This window comes from Thermobia domestica, chromosome 7 (genome assembly GCF_964235325.1).
Source record: "Thermobia domestica chromosome 7, izTheDome1.hap1.1, whole genome shotgun sequence".
Taxonomy (NCBI): domain Eukaryota; kingdom Metazoa; phylum Arthropoda; class Insecta; order Zygentoma; family Lepismatidae; genus Thermobia; species Thermobia domestica.
In genome coordinates, this window is record NC_137460.1 from 2,777,791 (window position 1) to 2,802,645 (window position 24,855).

Below are 24,855 nucleotides of genomic sequence, written 5' to 3' on the forward strand. Positions count from 1 at the left end.
ATAAAAGAAGATAGAACAAATCTCAACTCTCTATGATGACCCTGTGCAAACGGGCAACTGGTCAAAATGTCAATACAACCTACATCAGAAAATATATGGCCTCTTCTAAATCCGTTAAGTTGTGACAATAACAAAACAGAAAAACACGTTTAAAAGTGCAAGGTATTGAAGTTAAACAAATTGTTGCAGTCTGTCTCACAGTGGCCATATATTTTCTGATGTAGGTTGTATTGACATTTTGACCAGTTGCCCGTTTGCACAGGGTCATCATAGAGAGTTGAGATTTGTTCTATCTTCTTTTATTTAACACTAGCTTTCATACAATATGCTACTTGACCCCCGGTTCCATTTGCCAATTTTGAGTTGGACCCCGCCTGGGACCCTGCGAGTGCCCCGGGGGCAACATTTTTTTCATTCAAAAGGTGGTGGGCTCCCAACACTACTTTGATATGTATTCGCTGAGTTTCCTTACCTGACCGTTTCCGAAAAATCTGACCCGGAAGCTGACTTTGTAGTGTATAGTATGGAGCTCAATTTCTAACTTTTCACGCTTATATCTCTGCAACGGTTGCGATCGAGGATGTATCACTTTTCGTGTTATGTTCTTTTGGGACAAGGTATCCAACGACCATAGTCTCGACTCGAAGTCAGAGTTGCACTTGGATAGGTTCCCTCGTAAGTCATATGAAGTAAAATGAAGTACAATAAATATTAAAAGAACTTTAATTATCGAGTTTCAATTTCTTTAATATTAGATACTTTTGTTATATTAATTGGTATATTAAATACTTTTTATTAATAATAATTTTATAAATATTATTACTTTCATGTCAATAGTAGAAAATGACATATAAATAGCTACAGTTAAAGTCAAAAATACTTGTAAAAATGTTAACGGAATCCATTAACAAACTCTGTCGAAATAATCGCCCTAGTTATTTCATTAACAAAATCAGTCGAGATATATATATCTCTCTAGTTATGTTATTAACAAAATCGGTCGAGATAAATCGCTCTAGTTATCTCATTAACAAAATCAGCTGAGATATATTTCTCTAGTTGTCTCATTAACGAAATCAGTCGAGATAAATCGCTCTAGTTATCTTATTAACAAAATCAGCCGAGATATATTTCTCTAGTTGTCTCATTAACGAAATCAGTCGAGATAAATCGCTCTAGTTATCTTATTAACAAAATCAGTTGAGATATTTATCTCATTAACAAAATCAGTCGAGATATATCTCTCTCTAGTTATCTCATTAACAAAATCAGTCGAGAAAATCTCTTTAGTCATCTACTGCGAGAGAAGAATTGAAAAGTTTGCTTCCATTGAAGAGCTACCGTTTGGAGGAATGTGCATATGTACTAACATTACAATATTATGTCTTACTTCCGTGACCCTAATGCAAAGTGTCATGTCCTGAAAGCTATTTCCACATGTAAACAAAGGAGTTGAAACAACTATGGTGATAATGAATTGAAGACCATTAACTATCTAGAATATAACTAGTTGTAAGACCCCACAAACAAAACAAAAAAATCACTATAAAAGACAAATAAAAGAGAGAAGTTAAGAAGAAATATTTATTCTCGAATTCCAGTTCTAGCTACGAGCCTACTTCACTGTCTTTAAAACACTTGAGTCTTTAAAATTTGTAGCATTTAGTTCCTGGACATACTAAACGTGTTTACTTCTGAATTTAAACATACAGGACTTAGTTTCTGATTCATATGGATGACCCAACACAAAAAGAAAGAAAGAAAAAAAAAGACAACCACTTTCTAAAAATCGGTGCGATATTAATAGGATTAGAATTAGGAATTACATTTCTGGGTTTCAGACACCTATAGCCACGTTAGCTCTTCACGTATAAGAGATGACGTCTCTCGGCGATCACACTGTCCGGGGAAACGGAAAAATGCCACCTGGGACAATCCATCCCGGAATTTGGCCTGGTATGAATAAGGAAAACCTCATTCAGGATTGCTGGCCTGAGAATTTGGCCTGGTATGAATAAGGAAAACCTCATTCAGGATGGCTGGCCTGAGAATTTGGCTTGCTATGAATAAGGAAAACCTCATTCAGGATGGCTGGCCTGAGAAAACTTTTACCGGTACACTTTTTCAACTGCTTCCACTGGGAGGGAGGCCCCGTTGATTCAGTGATAGAGCGTTCACCTCTGGTACATGAGGTTCTTGGTTCGATCCCAGCTCGCACCAAGTGAGCTTTCCGGTGAACAACCACCTTGTACGTGGGGTTTCTCGGAGTTCTCCCGTTTCCTCCCATTTCTTCATTCCACCACTTCATGTATTTCGCATCATCGTCTCCTTTAGCCTAGCCGGCGTAACTGTGGGACGTAAAATTTAAAGATTTCATTTCATTTCATTTGTTCCCACTGGGAATCGAACCTGGGATCAATTGCACCAAAGGCGAGAGCGTCAACGACTACGCTACGCGAGGCCACGTGTAATATTACTAAACAAGATATAAGTGTTAACAAATAATTGTGCAATCTCCAACATATCTTTCTGTGTGAGATTGATTTATGGATTCATTTTATCTTCAGTGGTCGCATTTCGCCCACTCTTCAACTTCCATGTGGGAATGTGGGATTGCTACAGGGAGAAGAGGAATGCGGAGGGAATAATTATGCGCGGTTATACTCGAACGAGACAACATAACATTTACTGCCTGTGTTGTTTTTCTGGCATTCGGTTACAACGTTTGATGAAATAGCTTCCGTGTAAATATGTTTGTGTAACATTGGTAACAAAGGGAAGAATGAGCTGGTGTTAGATCCAGGAATAGTGTGGGTGAACATGGGTGAGAAGAAAACCACATCTTTCTTCCGCTTTGAATGCTGTGTTTGCGCGGCGGTGGTCTCAGGTGTAAGCAGACTTCACTTCGCTGTAATCGTTCCGTTTTAATGGGAGAAAACGGCGCGCAGTTAACTTGTAAAATATTGCCAGTGTTATATCAGCATATGGCCGGTTGCTTAGCTCCATTGCCATACAGAAAACGCTGTGTATATAAAAGAGCTCCAGTACCCCTCTTCTCCATCTTCCAGCGCTATCTCTCATACGCGATGGTTACTCTAAAATTATAGACTGTTTTTATGTTTTACGGCTTCACTGTATTCATTTCAACATTCAAGCTGCACCTCCCTTGAAAGATTTCTTCTCATCCTTTTGGAGCTGGCGCCGACCACGTACGACACAAGACAGATACATATAGTGGTAATATTTTTCACTCTTTCACTTTAAATTATGCACGTGGATTCATATTCATATATACCGTGCCAGTTTTTCAGTTCAATGTTATAGAAAAAAATGGTCCAATGATTTAATTTAAAGATGGTTAAATCTAAAATAACCTGTATCAATTCAGAAACCGCAACAAATGCCAAAGCCAGTTTTTCATTCTAAGAAAAAAGAAAAAAGAAAAAAAAAACTTGACATTATGATGTTAAATAATAATTGTGGGATCTTTGGCAATTATGATTCATACGTCTGAGGATCGGTCTCTATTAGGGGCGTTTATATTTCGTATTGCCTAGTGAAACCTCATTATTGTTGAAGAAGATAGCTGTTATTTCCGCATGAACATTGATCATTTCCACCCACTTGGATCCACCTGATTCGGTCTCCCCCAAAACTTCCTAACTCAACATACATTAGTACACTTTCTCAATGAAATTACTTGTTTAACAGGGAAAATTTGACCTTACACTTCACCTGTACTCTTTCTCCTATAAAATAATGTAGTTTTATCATTTTCTTTCTGAAAATATAGGTTAAAGTATCTTATATCTACTTATTGTCTTTTTAAGTGCAGAATAATACTAATTCAATACTCTTTAGACATAGTGGCTTGTAGTATTGGCCAAGGGCGCCGATTTCTTTGTAAATTTGGGAGGCCCATTCAGATGCAGAAGGTATATATATGATGATTTTAAGACAAATTGCATTCAAATTATGCAAAATATTGTATATTCATAAATACAATAGAGGGGTACATATGAGCTTTGGAAGGCCCGGGCCCCCCAGGATCGGTGTCCTTGGTATTGGCCCCTTCAAAACGTGGATCCCTGCCAACAAAAAATTCTTTGTGCGTGCCTTGTCCCTATCTCGTTTTTATTGTCAATTTGTGATGTTGAGGTTCACTGAGGCTCAGAAGCCGAAAGTATCTTGTACTTGAGGAATCGTGAGATGGCCTAGAATATAGATTTTGAGCAAGTATGGTTGATATAATACAGAAGTTGTAAACAAAAACTAGTAAATGGTAGATTTTTGAAAGTTAGGGACCGGGAAAAAGACCTCCCGTATTTGGATATGGTGCCCTGTGAGTTGTTGTGAGGATACGGCGGCGGATGAGGTATCGGTCGATAGCGACATAAGTACCATTTTCAGTAGTCACAACGTTACAATGCCGGAAAATGTGGTGCGTGTGAGAGCGTCCACCCAATTACCTTCAAAGCATTGTTACAGTCTGAGGTTGGCCAGGCGATTTTTTTTTTCTCAGTACAGAATCTATTGCTCTGAAGTTTGATACCCAGACTTGAATAGCTTTTTTATCCGGAACAGAATCAAGTTGGCCAAGTCCGAACCGAATGCAAAGTGTACTCTTGGTAGTAACCACAGAACCACCATTAGGAATATAATCCTCCACAACAAACGCACAATGCTCGACGCGCTATGTCACTGCGACTACTGAAGATAGCACTGTACCGCTATCGATAGATCCCTTCTCCACCACCGTACGGCCCAACACAACTCACATAGCGCCCTCTACAAATACAGGAGATCCATCTGCCAGACTCTGTAGTTCCATTCCACAGCATTTTCTTTAAATATTTGTTGTTAGAATATTGAAAGCTGATAATCATTCCAAAACGGAAAAAAATATATTATTGAAATAAACGAACCGGAGTTGAGTTGTTATTTCAGTAAGCGCTTATTGATTGAATGGTGGCTCAAATAATAATAATAATAATAATAATAATAATAATAATAATAATAATAATAATAATAATAATAATAATAATAATAATAATAATAATAAAATCTGTTCTAATTGTTTATACTTAGGTAGACGCAAATGAAATCTTGTTTGAATAATACTTAAAAGAAAACGAATTATTGTCAGAATAGCTAAACAATTAAATGAATTATTGTTTGAATATTTATAGCAATAATTCATTTATTTGAATAACTATTCAACAATAATTAGTTTGTTTGAATAAATTTTCACATTATAATTACTTTATTTCAGACAATAATTAATATATTGTAATAACTATTCAAACAATAATTAAATTATTTCAATAACTGTATGACCTACGCTACCCGGACCAACTGTTCTGTCTTGTTCAATTTTGTATTCTCATTTCTGTGAAATTCATCTCAATATTATTCTCGTTATTAATTAAGATCAATAAGGTTATGTGGTCACTGACCATCGAGAAACCCTTAGAATTTGGGAGAAATACATAAAAGATCTGTATGATCAGAAGTACCGGTATCGCTTCAAAGATATTGCGATCGAAGCAGAGGAAGAGGTGGATGATGAAGAAAAAAGAACCCGGTAAATTGACAAGTGAAGTAATACAAGCAATCAAAGACATACGAAGGAGAAAGGCCACTGGAGACAACGACATACCAGTAGATTTGCTCAAGGAATTAGGAGACAACGCAATGAAAGTACTGACTTCACTTAACAGTATCTACCTCAGTGGAGAATGGCCAAAGGATTTTTTTTTTTTTTTTTATGTTACAATGATTGCATTGCCCAAGAAAAAGCAAGCAAATAAGTGCAGCGATCACAGAACCATTAGCCTGATTTCTAACACTAGAAAGATTATTGCACTCATACTGAACAGGCGGCTGGAAAGTAAGATAGATGAGAGGTTAGAAGAAGATCAATTTGGATTCAGGAAAAGAAAAGGCACCAGAGATGCTATTGGATTTATAAGAATTATATCAGAAAGAATTCTTGATGTAAAGGAAGAGTTGTGCTTGTGCTTCCTCGACTGGCGTGGCGAAAAGCTTTCGACCGAGTCAACTGGACGAGACTTCTGAAAATACTTAAAGAATTTGTACTCAACTGGAGATATCGACGACTCATTCTAAACCTGTACACAAGACAAAGAGTGAAGTTGCGCTTGAATGAAGGAGAAACCAATAGTGTGGAGATTGGAAGAGGAGTCAGACAAGGATGTAGTTTGTCGTCACAATCATTCAACATTTACAGTGAATGTTTAATGAATTAAGCATTAATGGGAACTGGAGATTTCAAGATTGGAGGGCAGATCAGTAACAAGATCAGATATGCAGATGATACGGTTATAATAGCTAAAGCAGAAGGAGGACTACAGGGGATGATTGAAAAATAGCTGACACCGAAAAACTATATGGAATGAAAATCAACATCGAAAAGTTGAAAGTCATGATAGTATCCCGAGGAAACGCGCCCTTAGAGAACTTGAACAGGTCGAGAATTTCAAGTATCTGTGAAGTATTTTGACGAGAAACGCTTACTGCACCAAAGATATCAGGTCAAGAATTGCCATGGCGAAAGAAGCATTCGACAAGAAAATATCACTCTTAATTAGCAGGCTCTATATTGGACCAAGGAAGAGGTTGGTCAAGTGCTATATATGGAGCATTGGACTGTATGGTTCAGAGAATTGGACATTACGGAAATTAGAGAAGAAATATTTAGAGAGCTTCGAAATGTGGTGTTGGAAGAAGATGGAGAAGATAAAATGGACAGAGAGTAGCAACAAATGAAGATATCTTAAAACGGATAGGAGAGAAGAGGACATTTCTAGCCAGCATCCTTTGTAGGAAGGCCAGTTGGATCGGACACATCTTGCGAAGAAATTGTCTTCTTCATACCACCATAGAAGGAAAGATGGAAGGAAAGCGAGGAATAGGAAGAAGAAGAATACAACTGATCGATGAGTTAAAAAACAGAAGAAAATATTGGGAGTTAAAAGAGGAAGCTGAGGATCGAAAATCGTTGCAGAAACATTTCCAGGCCTAACTCTAAAATTGAAAAAAAAAACCCGCTCATTAGTCCCAGAACCTGCAGAAAGGCGGAATACATAATAATAATAATAATAATAATAATAATAATAATAATAATAATAATAATAATAATAATAATAATAATAATAATAATAATAATAATAATCCTATCTGCGACTAGGTCTTCCTAATGGTTGTTTTCCGATTGGAATTCCGGTTAAAACTTTGAAATGATTCCTACTTTCTTCCATTCTGGCTACATGACTTGCTCACCTGAACCTCCTAGCCTTGACGACCCTAACAATGTTCGGTATAATGTATAAATTATGCAATTTCCCGCTATGAAGTTTCCGCAACCATACAAGACAACAGGCAGGATTATCGTTCCACAGAATTCGTGACGACAAGAGATTTTGAACTGAATAATAACACGAATTCCCTGCTTTTAGTCAACGTTTAATTTCTTCGTGAATATACCATTGGCCTGTTAATTTTAATCCTAGTTATTTGAAAGTATCCACTTCATCGAAATTATTTGATATTTTAACGTGTCATGTGCATCATGTGCGATTGATAGTTTGTTACCTGCAAGATATTGAAAACTAATCTGTGTCTGATTTCCATTTTTATCCACTATTTCCTCGATTACGATAGGCTGCTCTGCGAGCACCAGAGCCTCCACTTCTCTTTCGTCTCTCAGACAGAGATGATCTGCCAGTTTGATCTTCGTCATTCAGACTTGTCTAACCACACTGGAAGCATCTGAATCACCTACCACTGTATCGTGTGATAGTACATTGTTGCCATACACTTCCACCAACTCAACATGGATTGTTGCGGCGTTCTTTCCCTTCAAATAGAGAAAAACGAATTACCTCATGAGATTCCACTTTATCAAGGGGTTGTGCTAATTTGTTTGGATCCTCTAGAGGCGTGCGACGGTACTGTGGCGCGGGAAATTTAATTGTGTGCTTTGACTACAGATATGTACGTGTAATGAAACAAAAAAATATATATATTTAAATAACTTTCCTTTTTTGAGATGGTAATTTAAATTTTACGATTATCCCTCGTATGTAGCTTTTATAATAAAGGAAGTGACTCAAGTTAGGATTAAAAAATAATAATTTGCATTATTACCGAGCGAAGTAGTTCAAGTGGTAGAGCGTTAGCTTCGCATTCGGGAGGTCGTGGGTTCGAATCCCGCTGCCGACCATCCTGACTGGGGTTTTCCAGGGTTTCCCTCAGTCCTACCAGGCAAATGCCGGGATGGTACCTACTAAACAGGCCCTGGCCGATACCTTCCCAAATCCTTTCCATTGTTGTTGTTGTTGTTGGATATCCAGTGTAAAATGGCCTCTGAGCTGTATCTGGTGATTGTTAAATAAATAAAATAAAAAAAATAAATAAAATAAATATCCCTATCTGACGATAAGGATATCTGGAAAACCTACATTTGCTCATCCACCTACACCTCTAAAAAAATAACATAAATTCATATAATGCTTTTGTATCCTTAAGATACAGAAAGTGATATTAAAATTCAAGCGTTTCCTCTCAATTTGAACTTAACTCGTATAAAAACACTGCAAAGACTTTGGCGAGAAGAGACGAGCCTAGAATTATCAGCATCGACTTGAAGAAAATCACAGAATGGCCTTGGAAGATGCAAAAGGGATTACTTGTTCGTGGGGGCTTAATACTGTTGAGTAAGCGGGCACGTATCCAAGAACTCTTTTCGCAGAAAGTTTAAACAATTAGCCAGTAGAGAAGCATGCTTTTGATGGTCGTCTTCACCGGGTCACAGGCTGCCTTCTACATCCTTTAAACTCAATGTCATTCACCACCAGCCGTGTAATTGTCTGCTTCTTCAGCCGAGAGTCTTTCTTTTTTCTCTCTTTCTCTCTCTTGAGTTCCTCAAATAATGACTTCATGCTTGGCACATTTCCCACCAAGGGAATTTTCCTTTTTCCCTTTACCCTTTGGTGGTGCACCGTCTCATAACAATTCAATTATTATTTGAAAGGAGTGGAGTGGCACTATCGTCAGCACGAATAACAATTTTGTGAAGCCTTGCTTAGTTCTTGAAGTTGTGTTCCTTCCTCAGTACCTTACTTTTTTTCTCTCGATAACCAAAAGGATTTTCCCTCAAGCGGACATAATTCCTTGAATCCGGTTGATCGGCTACTGCATCAAATGAAAACTGTTTTCTTTGTATATAGTAGCCGCGTTCATAACATTTCCGATTCTAGAGCTTAGAGGACTAATTTATGGAAATACTGTTGAAGATTACGGTAATTGCTTCACGTCACTTCATGCCACCAACCACTGACAGTTAGACTATTTTGTCATAAACAAGACGAAAAGTACATTTTCAAATTGCAGACGAGAGCAGAGACATGACCATTCTCGTCTCGTTTTCGAAATAGGAATCGACGGGAGATAAGAGATTTCACGGGACTCTCTAGTAACATTAGTCCATCCAAGTCTTAGATCTAAACTCTGCTTTTAACCCATTGGGGATTCTATGGTACAATTTGTACCATACGCGTTTTTCATGGTACATTGCGTTATTTCTCTTCTATTTGAGCTTTTTCGTCCGGTTTTTTTCCCAAGTCCAGAGGCATTGTAGAAGACATTACGTATGGTTTCAGACCTTCCTGCGTCCAGACATAGGAGGTGATGACGTCATAAATCTAAAATTTATTTTTTCATTTATTAAGCCTATGTTCAATATTTTTTGGCGGGTTTACTTTTGAACGTAGAAGGTTGAAATTTTGCACAAACATTCAGTCCACCGAGTAGTATTTACCAGATTTTTTCAGATTTGTGAGTTAAAACAGGGGGGGAACCAGAGGGGCAAAGGGTTGAAAAAGGGATATGTTTACCCAAAAAATCCCGTTTTTCAGGAGTTTCCCGCCACACATACATGATGGGGACACGTGAGTCACACCGTCTGAAAGACAGTTCCATTCTCAAGAGAATGACGGTCGAATTATTATTCTAGGTTAATTAGGGACGTCTCAGTGAATTTTTATCAAAATATACTTCTGTATAGGGTAATATGGGGCATTGTCGGTATATATATTTTATGGCGGGCTTATTTTTGCACCAAGAGGATTGAAATTGTGCACAAACATTCAGTTCACCGAGTAGTATTTAACAGATTTTTTCAGATTTCTGCTTTAAAACAGGGGGGTCCAGAGGGGCTAAAAGTTGAAAAAAGGGAAATGTAGACCCAAAAAATCCATTTTTTCGGGAATTTCCCGTCTTAGATACATGATGGAGACATGTGAATGGTACCGCCTGAATGGCAAGTTCTATTCTGAAGAGAATGATGGGCGAAACATGACTCTAGGGTAATTAGGGATGTCTCAGGAAATTTTTTCCCTGAGATCATAATGTTTTGTGGTAATTTGGGGCATTGTGGGAATTCTTGATAACATTTCTCCCGCCCTTAGTATTCAAGATAGAAACTTGAAATTTGGCACACACATTCAGTATACCAAGTACTATTTATCAGATCTTTTATATGGCTACATTCACACAGGGCCGTTCCAGGGGATGCCAAAGTGCGAGAAAAAAATTTTCCCTCCGAAATTTTCTCTTTGACATCATTTTTCCCGCTTCTGGTATATGGTATGAGCATGCAAGTGGTACTATTTAAAAGACAGCTCTATTCTGAAGAGAATGAGGTATAAACCATGATCCTAGGATAAATAGTGACGATGCAGTAGCTGCTTGACTGAAAGTCTAAAAAATAGCCCAAAAAGCCGGAATCCGGAAAGGGTTAATTATTAATTACGTAAGTACTCAAGTCATAACACAATTTCATCATCATCATCATCATAGGTATTCTGCCATTATTAGTAGGTCACCTGCCGCAGCTAAGAAGCTTCTATGCTCCACGGTCTTCCGCTAACCTCTTTGTCTTCACATAAGATTTTTCTGTTTCGGTATCGTTCATTAATTCTAGCCTCCTTCGCCCCCTCTTTTCCCTGCCACCACATCCTTTATCACGTTCCTCATGATGAAGTTCCTTCTTAGCCAAAGTCCCAACCAGTTTCTCTTCCTCTCCTTAATAATATCTAAAATTGTTCTTTTCTCCCCCACCATTTCTAACACCCTTTTATTCATTTTCCGCTCGGCCCAGCTAATTATCTCCGTTCTTCTCCACACCAACATTTCAAAAACTTTCACTCGTTTTTCATTATTTTTGCGTAATGTCCATATTTCTGCCCCTTACAGTACAATACTTCATATGAAGCATTTCATGAGTCCTTTTCTCAACTCTTTATTCAAGGTCCCACAAAATAGTCTTCTCTTCCTCCTAAAGGCTTATTTTCGCCATTCCTATCCTTACTTTTATTTCACTTCACACTTCATATCACCCAGATATCGAAAAATAGTAACCTGTTCTTTTTCTCCCGTCTGGTACCTTCTAAATACAAACCTAAACCATTTTTGTTGAAAAATCCCTTTCTATTTTTCAATGTTAATCTCTCCTGTGTAAAATAACTTTAAAGGTCAGAGGCGGTTCTAGAAGGTAAAAAACTGGGGGTGGGGGGGGGCAGCCAGATCTTAGACTATGATAGATAATATCGTGAGTTTACTGTATACCTTCAAGAATATATAATAACTTTTTTTTGTCCCTTAAAAACTGGAGGACCTAGGACATCTGGCACGATCCGCCACTTTTTGAGGTGTATTTTGAACTACGTTAAACATTAGTGATGCTTTGTATATCTTTAACGAATCTCTTTAGTAACAAATAACTTTAAAGTTTTTTTTTTTTAAAAAAAAGAGAAAGCGAAAGAAGACGACACAAAAAAGGAAAAGTATTTTAAAAGAGGATTCCCATAGGTGTTAGCGAAGGTTGTAGACAGTCTCTTGTCTTTTAAGTATCTAAAAACGCCGCCGCATATCTTTAATGTATCTGTCGATATCCCTCCCCGCCCTTCCCTCTTTAGACCTTCATTTGTATTCAAGAGTACTCATTCGACGATTCAGAACGCTTTTGCCAATACAAACAAGTTCCTAATTTCGTCAACCGGTTCTCTTAAAAAATTCATTGACGGTGAGTTGTTTTTTGTTGTTGTGATAATTAATTCCTCGTCTGTGTTTTCCAGTTGTCTTTCGGACGCGCTAATGAGCCTGTTGAACAATAACTGATGACAGGATCCTTTTGTCTATGTCACTTCCGGTTTGTTCCGTAAGACATAAAAGAGATTCTGATGGGCTTCCAATCAGAGCTCACGCTGTGTTTTCAGGCAACGCTTCGCAACAAACAGAAAGAAATGGTTTTTAATTTGGTACTCATCAGAGAAAGGCATCTTCACTTATTTAGCCCTTACAAGGGCACCTCTTGATTTTACTTATAAACTTCATTTCTTTGTATGTTGTGAAACGTCTGAATATCGAACACCAGTGGAACGTGATTTATACCGTTTACCAGTGGCGTATTTACGATTTTGTTTCGGGGGGGGGCTTTGCTAACGTTCTGGGGGGGCTTTGCATGAAAATGTGAAAATTCTGCAAAATATTTCATATACTTTACTGTAGTAAGTAAGTTTTCGGAGTGGGGCTTAAGCCCGGAAGCCCCTTCCTAAATACGCCACTGCCGTTTACCAAGCATTGTGAGGGTCATGAAATGTAGGAGTCTCAGGTGGGTAGGTCAGAAAACGACTATTAGGAAGACCTAGGAGTAGATGGAAGAACAATATTACGATGGATCTTGCAGAAATAATAATATAAACTGGATCCAGTTAGTTAAGGACAGAAATCAATGGAGAGCTTTTGTGTGTAGGCATTAAACCTACGGGTTCTATAGGCCATAGAGTTATTAGTTTAATAGAACGCGATTATTTGTCTGTAAATAAGAAGTGCTCTTTAGAGACAAGTTATACAAATTTTGATTGCTCACAGCTTAAGTAGTTGCATACACTGGGGCAGGGATACAGCCACGTGGGGGAGGGGACCACCGAGTCCGGATGCGCCTCTGAAAGTTGGTAAATCGACATATATTTGTACGCTTTCTTAATAAAACTATTTTTGTTTAGCAGAGAAATGAATGTTGTAGCCTGAAGATTTTGATCTTATATATCATTTGTACAATTTGTTTCCTTACAACTCAATCTACTTCTATTATTTTTGCTCAGAATATGTGGTAATACTTGACAGTTATTTATCATGTTTTCGGGTGTATAATAACACTGGTTCAATACTATAGACGTAGTGTCTATGAACCATTCCCAAAATTTCGATCCGTCGCAATAAAAAACTCTCGGTGGACGAATGCACTGCGCGATCCATTTGGAGGGTAGTGGGGACCATTTCTTTCAAAAGCTACCTTTTAATAAGCCTAATATAAAACAGTTAACTATTTTAATAGGATTTGATATAAAGCTCCGTATGTCAAGCCTAGAGGAATCGTCCAGGAGGCGATCCTTCCCCTGCAAACGACTCTTTTGGATGCGCTAGTAATTGTATGTATACAATGAATGCATTAACTATAATCGTAAATATAGACTACATTAATATGGAAGTACTGTACTCAGCCTTCGAATTACCGAAGAAATTATCCCTCTAAAAAGAAACACAAGCATTGGTGAGGAATGTGTTTATACGGACATATATTGAGGGGTGAAAGTGGATCTGAATAGTGGGGTGGGGAGACGGTAGGGTGAAGGGGGTCTCGCTGTCCCACTGCCTATCTTTGTCCATTGTATTTTTTTAAGAACTGGGGGCGGTGTCTCCCCCCGTCCTCCCTCACTTTTATCCTGCATGTACTCCAAAATATAATGCCTATGGGATAATTTTCTTCTCGAGTATACGCCTAGATTATGTTCTTATAAAAGGCCCTTAATTAGGTTAAATGAATTACTGTGAATATTTATTCAATTAAATGATTTATTGCTTCAATAGGTATTGAAATAAACTAATTATTGTTTGAACAATTATTAAAATAAGTTAATTATTGCTTGAATAATTATTGAAAAACGAATTATTTTTTGAATAGTTTTTCAAATAAACAAAATATTGTTTGTGTTATGAATATAAAAATATATAACTGCAACTATTCAAACATTAATTCATTTTTATGAAAAACTGTTCAAATAATAATAAACAAACTAACTAACTATGACCTTTGCTGCGTTCAGAAAAGTTCTCCATTGACTTTTGTCCTTAGCCAACTGAATCTAGTTTCTACTTTGTATTTCTACTAGAGATGCAAGGGCTCGGAAAAAAACCGGCTTTTTCGAAAAAAAACTCGGTTTTTTCTGCTTCGCTTTTTTGCTTGGGAAATTTTGGGCTTTTTTGAAAATTTTGCTTTAAACTGATAAAGCAGACTTTGTTTCGCTTCTCTACAACAAAAAAAACTCATTTAAATAGTGGTTGATGCAGATAATAATATGAAACCTCGAAAATAAACCATGAATTTCAAAAAGAATTTTTAAAATTCTTAACATATTTACATTATAAATTCCAAGGGATTAACCAATATATGTAATAATATTTTAACATCTTATATACAATAAGTACTTTAAAAATGATACACAAATAACTAGCAAAATTGTATGTAGTATTTTTACTTCAAAATATCACACACCCTCTTTTTGAAGCAAAATAAAGAAAAACATGAGAGAAATCTGCACATCAAGAGCTTCGTTTCGGGTGGTTCTGTAAATTCTTGAAATTTTTCAGTTAAGTTTTAACTTTCATATACATTGTATGAATATTTCGAACAAATTTTTCACTGATTGATCACATACGTAATAATCTGTTATCCCCGATCAGGTACTTCGGATCTGCAAAATCGGTAAAGCTCCAAATTCTGTAATGCATTGACTGCTCCTTAAGCTTGTTCAGAATCGGGAAAGCATCGAATTTTCTGTTCATAGATCATATATATAATAGACGGTTCATCTGAGCATATGGTTTCCTAGACTGTAGAATATAAAACCACCATCACGGTTTACCCAGTCCTGAAGGTTTCTGAATTTTTAACAAGAAAATTCAACATATCGTTACGAAACTTTAAAAAAAAAAAAAAATATGGAATACATTTAAAAAGAGTGGAAGAATCAATCACTGTTCCAATTCACAAGAAACACGACAAAATTGATTGTAATAATTATCGAGGCATTTCTCTTAACATTCTATTAATAAGACTGACCCCATACGCAGATGAAATTATTGGAGATTATCAATGTGGATTTAGTCGAAATCGACCAGATATTTACCATTCGACAAATACTCGAAAAGAAATGGGCATATGTTACCCAGTACATCAACTGTTTATTGATTTTAGAAAGGCTTACAACTCGGTTAGGAGGGAAACATTGTACAACATTCTTACAGAATTTGGAATGCCGAAAAAGCTAGATTTATTAAGTGTTTAAATGAATTCCAGAGTAAAGTCCGAGTAGAAAACTGCGAGCTTCCACGTCAAGATTGGCCTGAAACAAGGATATGCGTTATCGCCGTTATTATTCAGCTTTGTTCCGGAGTATGCTATAAGAAAAATCAAAGACAGGAACCAGAGCCTAGAGTTCCTATTATGGTGTATGCTGATGATATAAATCTGAAAGGAGAACAATCGAAAGAAATGCAGAAGCCTTATTAAACGCTTGCAGGGACATGAGTAAATGCAGAGAAATCTAAATACAAGGAAGTTCACAAGGATCGTAATACGGCAAATTATGAATGCGTTAAAATGTCAATTAATACTTTCGACACAGTGGATACTTCAAATATCTTGGATCAGTATTACCAGACCAAAATCATACCCACAAAGAAATTAAATGTCGCCTAAAATCAGGAAATTCTTGTTATTATTCAGTTCAAAATATTTTGTCGTCGCGAATTCTGTCAAGGAATTTAAAGCTTAAAATGATAATCATGCCTGTTATGCTTTATGGTTGTGAAACATGGTCGCTTACACTGAAGGAAGAACGCAGACTGTAATTATTTGAGAATAAAATTCTGAGACGAATATTTGGACCCAAGTGGAACGGCAATGGGGAATGGCGGAAACTTCATAAGGAGGAACTACATAATTTATACGGTTTACCAAACATCGTTAAAGTCATCAAGTCTAGGAGGCTCAGGTGAGCAGGTCATGTAGCCAGAACGAAAGAAAGTAGGAACGCTTTCAAAGTTTTAACTGGAAACCTTATCGGGAAACGTTCATTAGGCCCTAGCAGAAATAGGAATACAGAGTAGAAACTGGATTGAATTGAATAAGGACAAAAGTCAATGGAGAGCTTTTGTTACCATAGAGAGAAAGAGAGAGAGAGAATACATTTAAGTTAAGCACAACTGCACAAGAAACATGAGTGAGTGGTTATCTTTCACGCTTCTATCGTGAAGTCCGGGACTCAACCCCGCATTCGATCATTTTTTAAGTTTTTCTTAATTCCATCTGTAAATGTAGAAATAGTGCGTGTACTGTGAGTCCTGGCCGACTTACTTTCTAATCGTTTTTAAATCTTTGTTATTATTAATTATCAGCAGTGATGGATTTGCGAAGAGGGTTAGGGTAGGGATGTCTTTCGGGTTGAAGCCTCTACCCCGAAATTACGGAATTTCTAAAACAAACTAAATATTTGTTTTGCCTTTACTCATAAACTTCAAGCTGTCCTTCAATAAAAAATTAGGAAATTTTAGAAAAACTTAGCATTAATAAGAAACCCTCCCAAAACACTTTTCTAAATCCGCCACTGATTATCAGTATAAAATGGTCTTCAAGGTTGTATCTGGAAGATTATAGTTGAATATGCAAACGAAACGAAATATTTGTTATGCCTGTACTCATAAACTTAAGCTCCTCTTAAATAAAAGAGAAATTTTTAGAAAAACCAAACATTATTCAGAAAAAACCCTCCCAAATATTTTTCTAAATCCGATAATGATTATTTCTATCAAATGGTATTCAAGGTTGCGTCCGGAAAATTATTGTTAAATCATTGTACAGCTACAGTATAACGGAAATGTGGAAGTACGCGCTGACAGATGTATTGAAAAACGTACGCTCTGATGGATATATTGAAAAACATTAGTTTAATTATGTGATAGAAGCTAGAGTACTAAGCTCTAAGAAGTGAAACACGGATGACTAAAAAGAAATGACCTAGAGAAGAAAAAAATGTCGATAATTCAGAAGTTAAAATAAAGTTAAATAGCTTCTAAAATTGCCCTCAAATACTACGTACTTTATTTTTACTTTAATTCATAAACCATGTGCTCCATCCGGCATGATGGTGAATTCCAGAGCCAAATATGGCATTCAGGTCATGAAATCTTATTTAACTTTAGAGTATACTATAAGAAAGCTATTTAAACAGAAAAATCATGAAAATGAAAAAAGCCAAAATTTCCAAAATTCTCGTTTTTTCCCCAAAAAAGCCGGCTTTTTATGTGCAAAAAACCATCGATTCAAAAAAGCCGGCTTTTTTGCATCTCTAATTTCTACTTCTGCGAGATCCATCTTAATATTGTCCTCGCATCTGCACATCGATCTTCCTAATGGTCGTTTCCGATTAAAACTTTGAAACCTTCCCTACTTTCTTCTATTCTGCTTACCTGACCTGCCCACCTGAGCCTCCTTGGTTTCATGACCCGACCGATCTCGATCAAATTTTCAACATAAATCAGGTTCGGGCCTAGGTTGGTTTTTATCATTTCACTTTGACGGTGCAACTTAGGGAGGGGAAAGGGTGGAGGTATATTTAAATGATTTAAAATGGCCGATATTAGTTTACGGGATCGCTGAGATGAACAGTAACACTTCCGATACCGTTTAAATTTAAATTCACCCCGCAAATTGGAATGGAAAATGACCGATATTAGTGCCGAACCATAGCTTTGGGATCGCTGAGATGAACACTGGTACTTGCGATGCCGTTTAAATCAAAATTCCAGCTCTGAACTTCGTGGAGGGGAGTAGGGATGCGCACGAGACAAGATTTGAGCCTGTCTCGTCTCGAAAATGTGCTGTAAAAGTGATGTCTCGACTCGAAAAATATATTTTTCTATTGGAAGAGCTGTGTCCCGACTCGAATTTTGTCAGGAAAATTCTGTCTCGACTCGACTCGAGCACACCCCTAGAGGGGAGGGAGGACATATTTAAAAATGATCGAAAGTGACCGATATTAGTGTCGAATCCATAGTTTTCAGGGTCACTGAGATGAACAGTGACAGTTTAGATGTCGTTTAAATTTGAATTGAGCCCAATAGTATACCAATAGTACAGCCCAATAGTAGTTTATTACTTATTATTTTCTGATTTTTCATTATATTTTCTTTGTTTCTATTGATTTGAGACCACTCCAGTAATAGTAAAAAATTACTGAAGAGTAAGGGAACATAATACTAAATTTTCTTATTTTAACCGAGCGAAGAGGGTAATTAAAGCTAGTTTTAATATAAAATTAATTATAGTAAACTGGAAAGTTTAGCAGATTTCCATTACTTTCTGTTTTAGTAGAGGAATAAAAGTGGGGTTAAAACTTATTCTTGCGATGCTAATTCGATTCCCATAAACCACTTCTTGCTTTCATTATTATTATTATTATTATTATTATTATTATTATTATTATTATTATTATTATTATTATTATTATTATTATTATTATTATTATTATTATTACTCTGTGGCGATAAACATCGAAATCGGAAACATTTGCTGATATCTAAAGAAATAGAACATAGATAAACGCTAGTTTCCATCAGAGTGTGCTGTGGGAATAAGTGTACAGTGAATCCATTGTGAAACTAGAAATATTTCAATAAACATGCTGTAGTGAATGCACCACCATGCATGATATGGAAGTGATGATGATTAGATAGGCGAGCGTTATTTATGCCTTATAATTGATCCCTTGAGCGACCTTAATTGGTCAGAATAGAAACACAATCTAACAACAATTTGACACAATTAGAGATTTTTCTTTCTTTTTTTTTTTAAAAAAAAAAGCGAAAGAATGACATTAATTGTTTTTGTTCACAATATGACTAATGCCTGCAAAAGGTTAAATGAATGGCGGATAGATTGTGATCTATATTTAACTTCATTTGTTGTTTGGGGAGAGGGTGGCGTTTGTCACTCTGAACCCATTTTGTTGTAAAACTGTTCTTTATTTTCTTTCTCTCTTTCTGTGTGTATGCACAGCTAGAACACAAAACTACAGTTTTATTTTCAATCCAGTTATCTCTTTTGTTAATGTTCACTTTTAAGTGTATTTTTATTTTCATCCTGTTGTTTTGTTTCAGTATCATTGTTGGATGTTCCATTTAATCTTGTAATGATATCATTATGTCGAACATCTCCAATTCAAGTCAACGATAACGAATTTAATGTATAATAGATTTTGGTTGTAGGTAATTAGAAGAATGTTCCCAATTTAAAGAAATAAATTATTCACATTTTAGCTTATTCTCATGCAAGAAATAAACGTAAGTCTAATATAATAATGTACGTATCTGAATGGACGAAAAACCCTTGTAAAATATGTTTTTCTTTAGGTAAATTATAAATTTTCAGTCAAATAGCTATAGCATCATCCCTATTTAACCTAGGATCATCGTTCGTATCTCATTCTCTTCAGAATAGAACAGCCTTTCAAATGGTACCATTCGCAAGTTTCCATCTGTGTCTGAAAACCGCGAAAAAAGGATTTTTGTTAAAAACATCCCTTTTTACCTTTTAGTCCCTCTGCACCCCTCCCTGTTTTAACACAGAGATCTGGAAAAATAAATCTGAAAGATACCAAGGGATACACTGAATGTGTGTGCAAAATTTCAATCTTGTATGTGCAAAAGTAAGCCCATCAGAAAATAATAAACATAGGCATAACAAAAAACTTTTTTTTTTAAAGTTTTGACATCATGACACCCTATGTCTCAACGCAGAAAGGCGTGAAACAATACGTAACGTGTTCAACAATGCCTCCACGCTTGAAAAAAAAACGAAGTAAAAAGTTTTATTAGTACTTTTTAAATCGAATAATGAATATACTACTCTATCGTATAAAAAATATACGATACAATTTATAACGTATCTTTATTAGTACATCTCAGGTGCGCACCCAGAAATTTTTGTTAGGGGGTCCAAACTTGGGGGTCCACCAGGCCGGTAGCCAGTCCAAAAATGTAGGGGGGGCGGCCAAAGTTAGAAGGGGCCCGATCCAACCATATTATAGTTCATTTGCAGGCCTACCGTGAAAATATAAGAAATATTAGAGCGGGCGGCCCCCTAGACCCCTGGATATGGTCTTGGGGTCTACTACAAGTCACTACGTTCTATATAGTATTGAACTGGTATTAACCACCACCTAAAAAGACGATAGTTCTTGTAAAATACTTTCACATATATTTTCAGGAAGAAAATATTAGAAATAGATTGTTTCTATAAGAGAAACAGAACAGATGAAGTGTAAGATCAAATTTTCATGCTACATCAATCGTTTTATTGAGAAAGTGTACAAGTATTTGTTATGTTAGAAGTTTGAGGGGATCTTGATCTGTGGATCCCCCGTGGGTGCGTTCCTGTGATTACAATTCTTTATTTGTTGAAGATAAGCTTCTTTCTAACTAACTAACTCTATGGCCTATGGAACCCGGAGGTTCAATGTCGCGATCACAAAAGCTCTCCATTAACTTCCATCCTTAGCCAACTGGATCCAGATTCTATTTTGTATTTCTATTTCTGTGAGATCCATCTTAATATTATCCTCCCATCTGCGCCCAAGTCTTCCTAATGGCCGTTTTCCGATTGGACTTCCAATTAAAACTTTGAAATCTTTCCTATTTTCTTCCATTCCGGTTACATGACCTGCCCACCTGAGCCTCCTAGACTTGATGACCCTAACAATGTTTGGTAATTCGTATAAACTATGTACTTTTTCAATATGAAGTCCGCCATTCCCCATTCCGGTTCCTCTTGGGTCCAAATATTCGTCTCAGAATCTTGTTCTGAAACACTTTTAGTCTGAAACATGTTCTTCCCTCAGAGTAAGCGAAAATGTTTCGCAACCATACAGAACAACAGGCATGATTATCGTTTTATATATTTTAAGCTTCATATTCTATAACAGAATTCATGACCACAAAAGATTTTGAACTGAATAATAACACGAATTTCCTGCTTTCAGTCGACATTTAATTTCTTCGTGGATATGGCGTTGGTCTGTCAATATTGATCCTAGATATTTGAAAGTATGCTAGATAATGCTTCTTTCACACACAAAAGATTACTAATTGTTGTTGTTTAGAAAGAAAATTGAGGTTAATACATAGAGCAAATCCGTTAAATAATAATTTGATTAACTTATTAAACTTACACAAATGCAGAATGTACTTATAACAAAGTTTTTTTTTAATCAATGAATGATAATCCGTCTCCAACTGTGAACCTCATTACTAGTTTAAAAGTAAACGTTACATTTAATGTTAATGTCGTGTGTTGTGAAGGAATTCTGGTTGCGTAAACTCATAATTGATAATATCTTATCCCTAGGTTTCCTCCAGTTCTTTCCATTCTTTTCACTCTCTGTCTTGTTCTAGTTCTTTCACCTCATTCTCTTGCCTTCGCTACCAGTTTCTATTAGTCTAAAGTGCTATGTATAGCGTTTAAGATTTTCTTGCTGTCTTAAGTTTCTTAACACTGAGTTCTGTCTGCTATAATGTCTGATGTATATTATTTCTGTTTAATTTTTGCAGTTCCCATCCCGAGCAATAGTACGGATGATTTGTCAGCGTTGTTCTACAGCCAAGGGAACCCAGGGTTAAAAGCAAGGAAGGAAATAACACCAGGTGAGTCAATTCGGCCTTACTTAAATATCTCTTCTCTACACATTTTCGTATAATCCTCCTTAGCTACAGAGCTATATCATAGCTATTTACTACTTTACGAATGAAATTTAAAGGTAATGAGGAAGACAATATGGTATATGGTAATCATAACCCTTTAACAATGGAGAATTTAGACATCTTGCGGCTGTACACAATTTATGGCCAGCGCCCCTCATCCTCCAATATACCCCCTTCACGATAAGCTGTTTACTAATGAAATCATCCCAATATATCTTTCACAGTTTTGCTTTAGCCACATACTGTTTTACTCTATATTTACATTTTAATATAAAAAGTATTTTTTGGTATATATATATATATATATATATATATATATATATATATATATGATGTTCTAAAAATGGCACCCGCGGAGTAAAGAGCACTATTCTACAAGTCAAAATAAAGCTAAAAATATATATAACTAGCTGAATCTGAACTCTCTACACAGCGCATCATTCGCATATGAGCATAAATCTCCTTCTCATTCCTCACAACATATGTACATGTCCCTTTACAGGCACAAGTGAAAGACGTCTTTATTTTTTAAAAAATCGGCAAGGGGTATCATAAAGGGGAGATTTTTTCGATTTTTTTTCGATTTTTTTCTCAATATCTCGCACCGTTTGCAAGATTTGAGCCTACTTTCGGTTGAAGTTTCTAATTCATATATGACCAGTGTTTTCTTTCTTCTTGCATGCAGTATGTAATAAGCAAATGCATTACATATACAACTAATTATAATGTCAGTTATATATGATGTTCATTAGGCAAAAACCCAAAAAATAAAGATTTATCTTAAGACTCGAGAAATGGTTATCCTTCCTGTTTCACTATTACTTGGCCATGGAGCAAACGCCTGAGACATATACAACCCCAACATACATTGTTGTGTTGGAATGTATAACGCATAGGATATGATGCTTTAGTTTTTTTAAATTTCAACGCTTCCAGTGTACCCTAAAAGAATGTAATAAAGAAGTAATGGCCGTGTTTTTTTTAAAAAAATATTCAATTAGAACTGGACAATCTACGCAAAATTTCCAATCGATCAGTGAAAACGTCATGTTTCTAGAGCCTGTAGTTCCCGAGATCTCATTGTCGAAAGGATTGACCACAAACATATAAACATAGTTTAAAAGAACTCGGAAGATGGAAGCACAATTCACATGCATTTATTTTAGAGAAGGCTTATTAAAATACAAAGGCTTTGAACAATAATTTTATATCGCGGTGGCTCAGTGGTAGAGCGTTCACCTCTGGTGCTTGGGGTCCCGGGTTCGATCCCAGCCCCCGCCAAGTGAACTTTGTGGTGGACAAACACCTTGCTCATGGGTTTTCTCGGGGTTCTCCCGTTTCCTCCCACTTTCTTCATTCCACCATTTCACTCATCTCTCATAATCACCGTCTCCTTTAGCCTAACCGGCATAACCGTGGGACGTAAAACTCAAAGATTTCATTTCAATTTTGATTCACAATAGTGGTCGAAGAGGCCCTGGTGGGTATGCCATTATGTAGGATTCTTGCTTTATTTTGATCTGAAGAATAACACTTTGTTGTCGTGGGTGCCATTTTTAGAACACCCGGCATATATATTTTCTAATATCTATAACAATATAAACAGTAGTGTAACGGAAGTGTGGCGGTAGAAATGGGATCAAATTTTTAAAATTTAGATTTTATATTGACAAAATTTTAAAATTGATTGCCGTACTCAATCTTCTTTCTTCTCTATGTTTTAAAATTCTATGGATTAACGAAGGTGAACATTGATAATCTCGTCAGTAATTAGTGTTACTTTCTGCACGTTAATATCAGTAGCCAACTTAGAACCCGGTTTCACCTCGTGATTGTACTTGATATATTAATTATTAGACGTTCGGTGTTAAATGTGACTAAATTCGTGGTTATTAACATTAATTAAAGTTGAACTGTAATTGAGTAAAGTATCTAAAGGTAATTTTTCATTGAATGGAGAGCAAAGTCTACAATTACTTTAGGGATGGGCACGAGTCGAGCTAAAACTCGACTCAACTTAAATTAATTCTACTTGAGTTTCGAGTAGAGTCAAAGGTAATTTTCTAGAGTCGAGTTCCGAGCCAAGTCACTGTTTTTGATGTCGAGTTTCGAGTCGAGTCGAGTTTGATAAATGGCTCGCTCTTTCAGCTTGTTTTAACTCGTTTTGAAATCATGCCCTGATTAGACTGTAAAGCGAAAGCCTTGAGAAATGTAAGCAGTAATCGGGAATACTTTTAGTGTTGCTCACGACAGGGAATACTACTTGTATCTCGTCTCGTCTCGATAACGAGACGACAATAGATTTTTATAACGAGACAGCCTCAAATGTCGTGAGCACCAACTGTGTAGTTCTTACCATCAAGGTATAAACTGTAGTTCTTACCATCAAGGCTGAAACCTGCACGGTCGAATTTTTGAGCCCAAGCAGAATCCCAACCCGGGTAGTGATATCGGCCGGCTCGGCTCAGTTCAACTGAACGAACTGCTCTAGCCGGCTTGGTTAGGATGAGCCAGCTACTCAGCACAGATGACCCATTGGCTCGAGCCAGCTTCGTTGAAACGAATTCATCGGCTCGGTTCGATTCGGCTCAATTGAGTTTCTCCAAAAACTGGTTTGAATTTTCAGCGAAACCGGTTTCGGTTTTCTCCAAAAATCGGTTTGGTTTTTCACTGAAACTGGTTTTGGTGAAAACTTTTGGAAAACACATAAAACTATTTCTCTGGAAACGGAATCGGTTTCCGGAGAACAGCAAAACACTATTCTGGTCAGAAATGGAACCAATTTCGAAAAAAAAAAAGGAACTGGTTTTGAAGAAAACCGAAATCGGATCCGGTGAAAAACCGAACTGGTTTTGGAAAAAGATAGTTTTTTTGAAAATTTTCAAAACCGGTTTCGATTTTCCTAAAAACCGAAAACCCATTTTTGTGCCCACCACTAAAACTAATAAATTTGTA

The 24,855-nt window shown here is 36.5% G+C and overlaps 1 protein-coding gene across 2 annotated transcripts in view; it reads left to right on the forward strand.

The window, feature by feature from the left end:
- The window catches only part of LOC145689831 (discoidin domain-containing receptor 2-like), a 1,126,884-nt gene that overhangs the window by 956,369 nt on the left and 145,660 nt on the right, over window positions 1–24,855 (forward strand). For both annotated transcript variants that reach the window (XM_081764050.1, XM_081764051.1), the window contains exon 10: window positions 21,751–21,843. In XM_081764050.1, coding sequence (XP_081620176.1) covers window positions 21,751–21,843 — 93 coding nt within the window. The remainder of the gene's footprint in view (window positions 1–21,750; window positions 21,844–24,855) is intronic.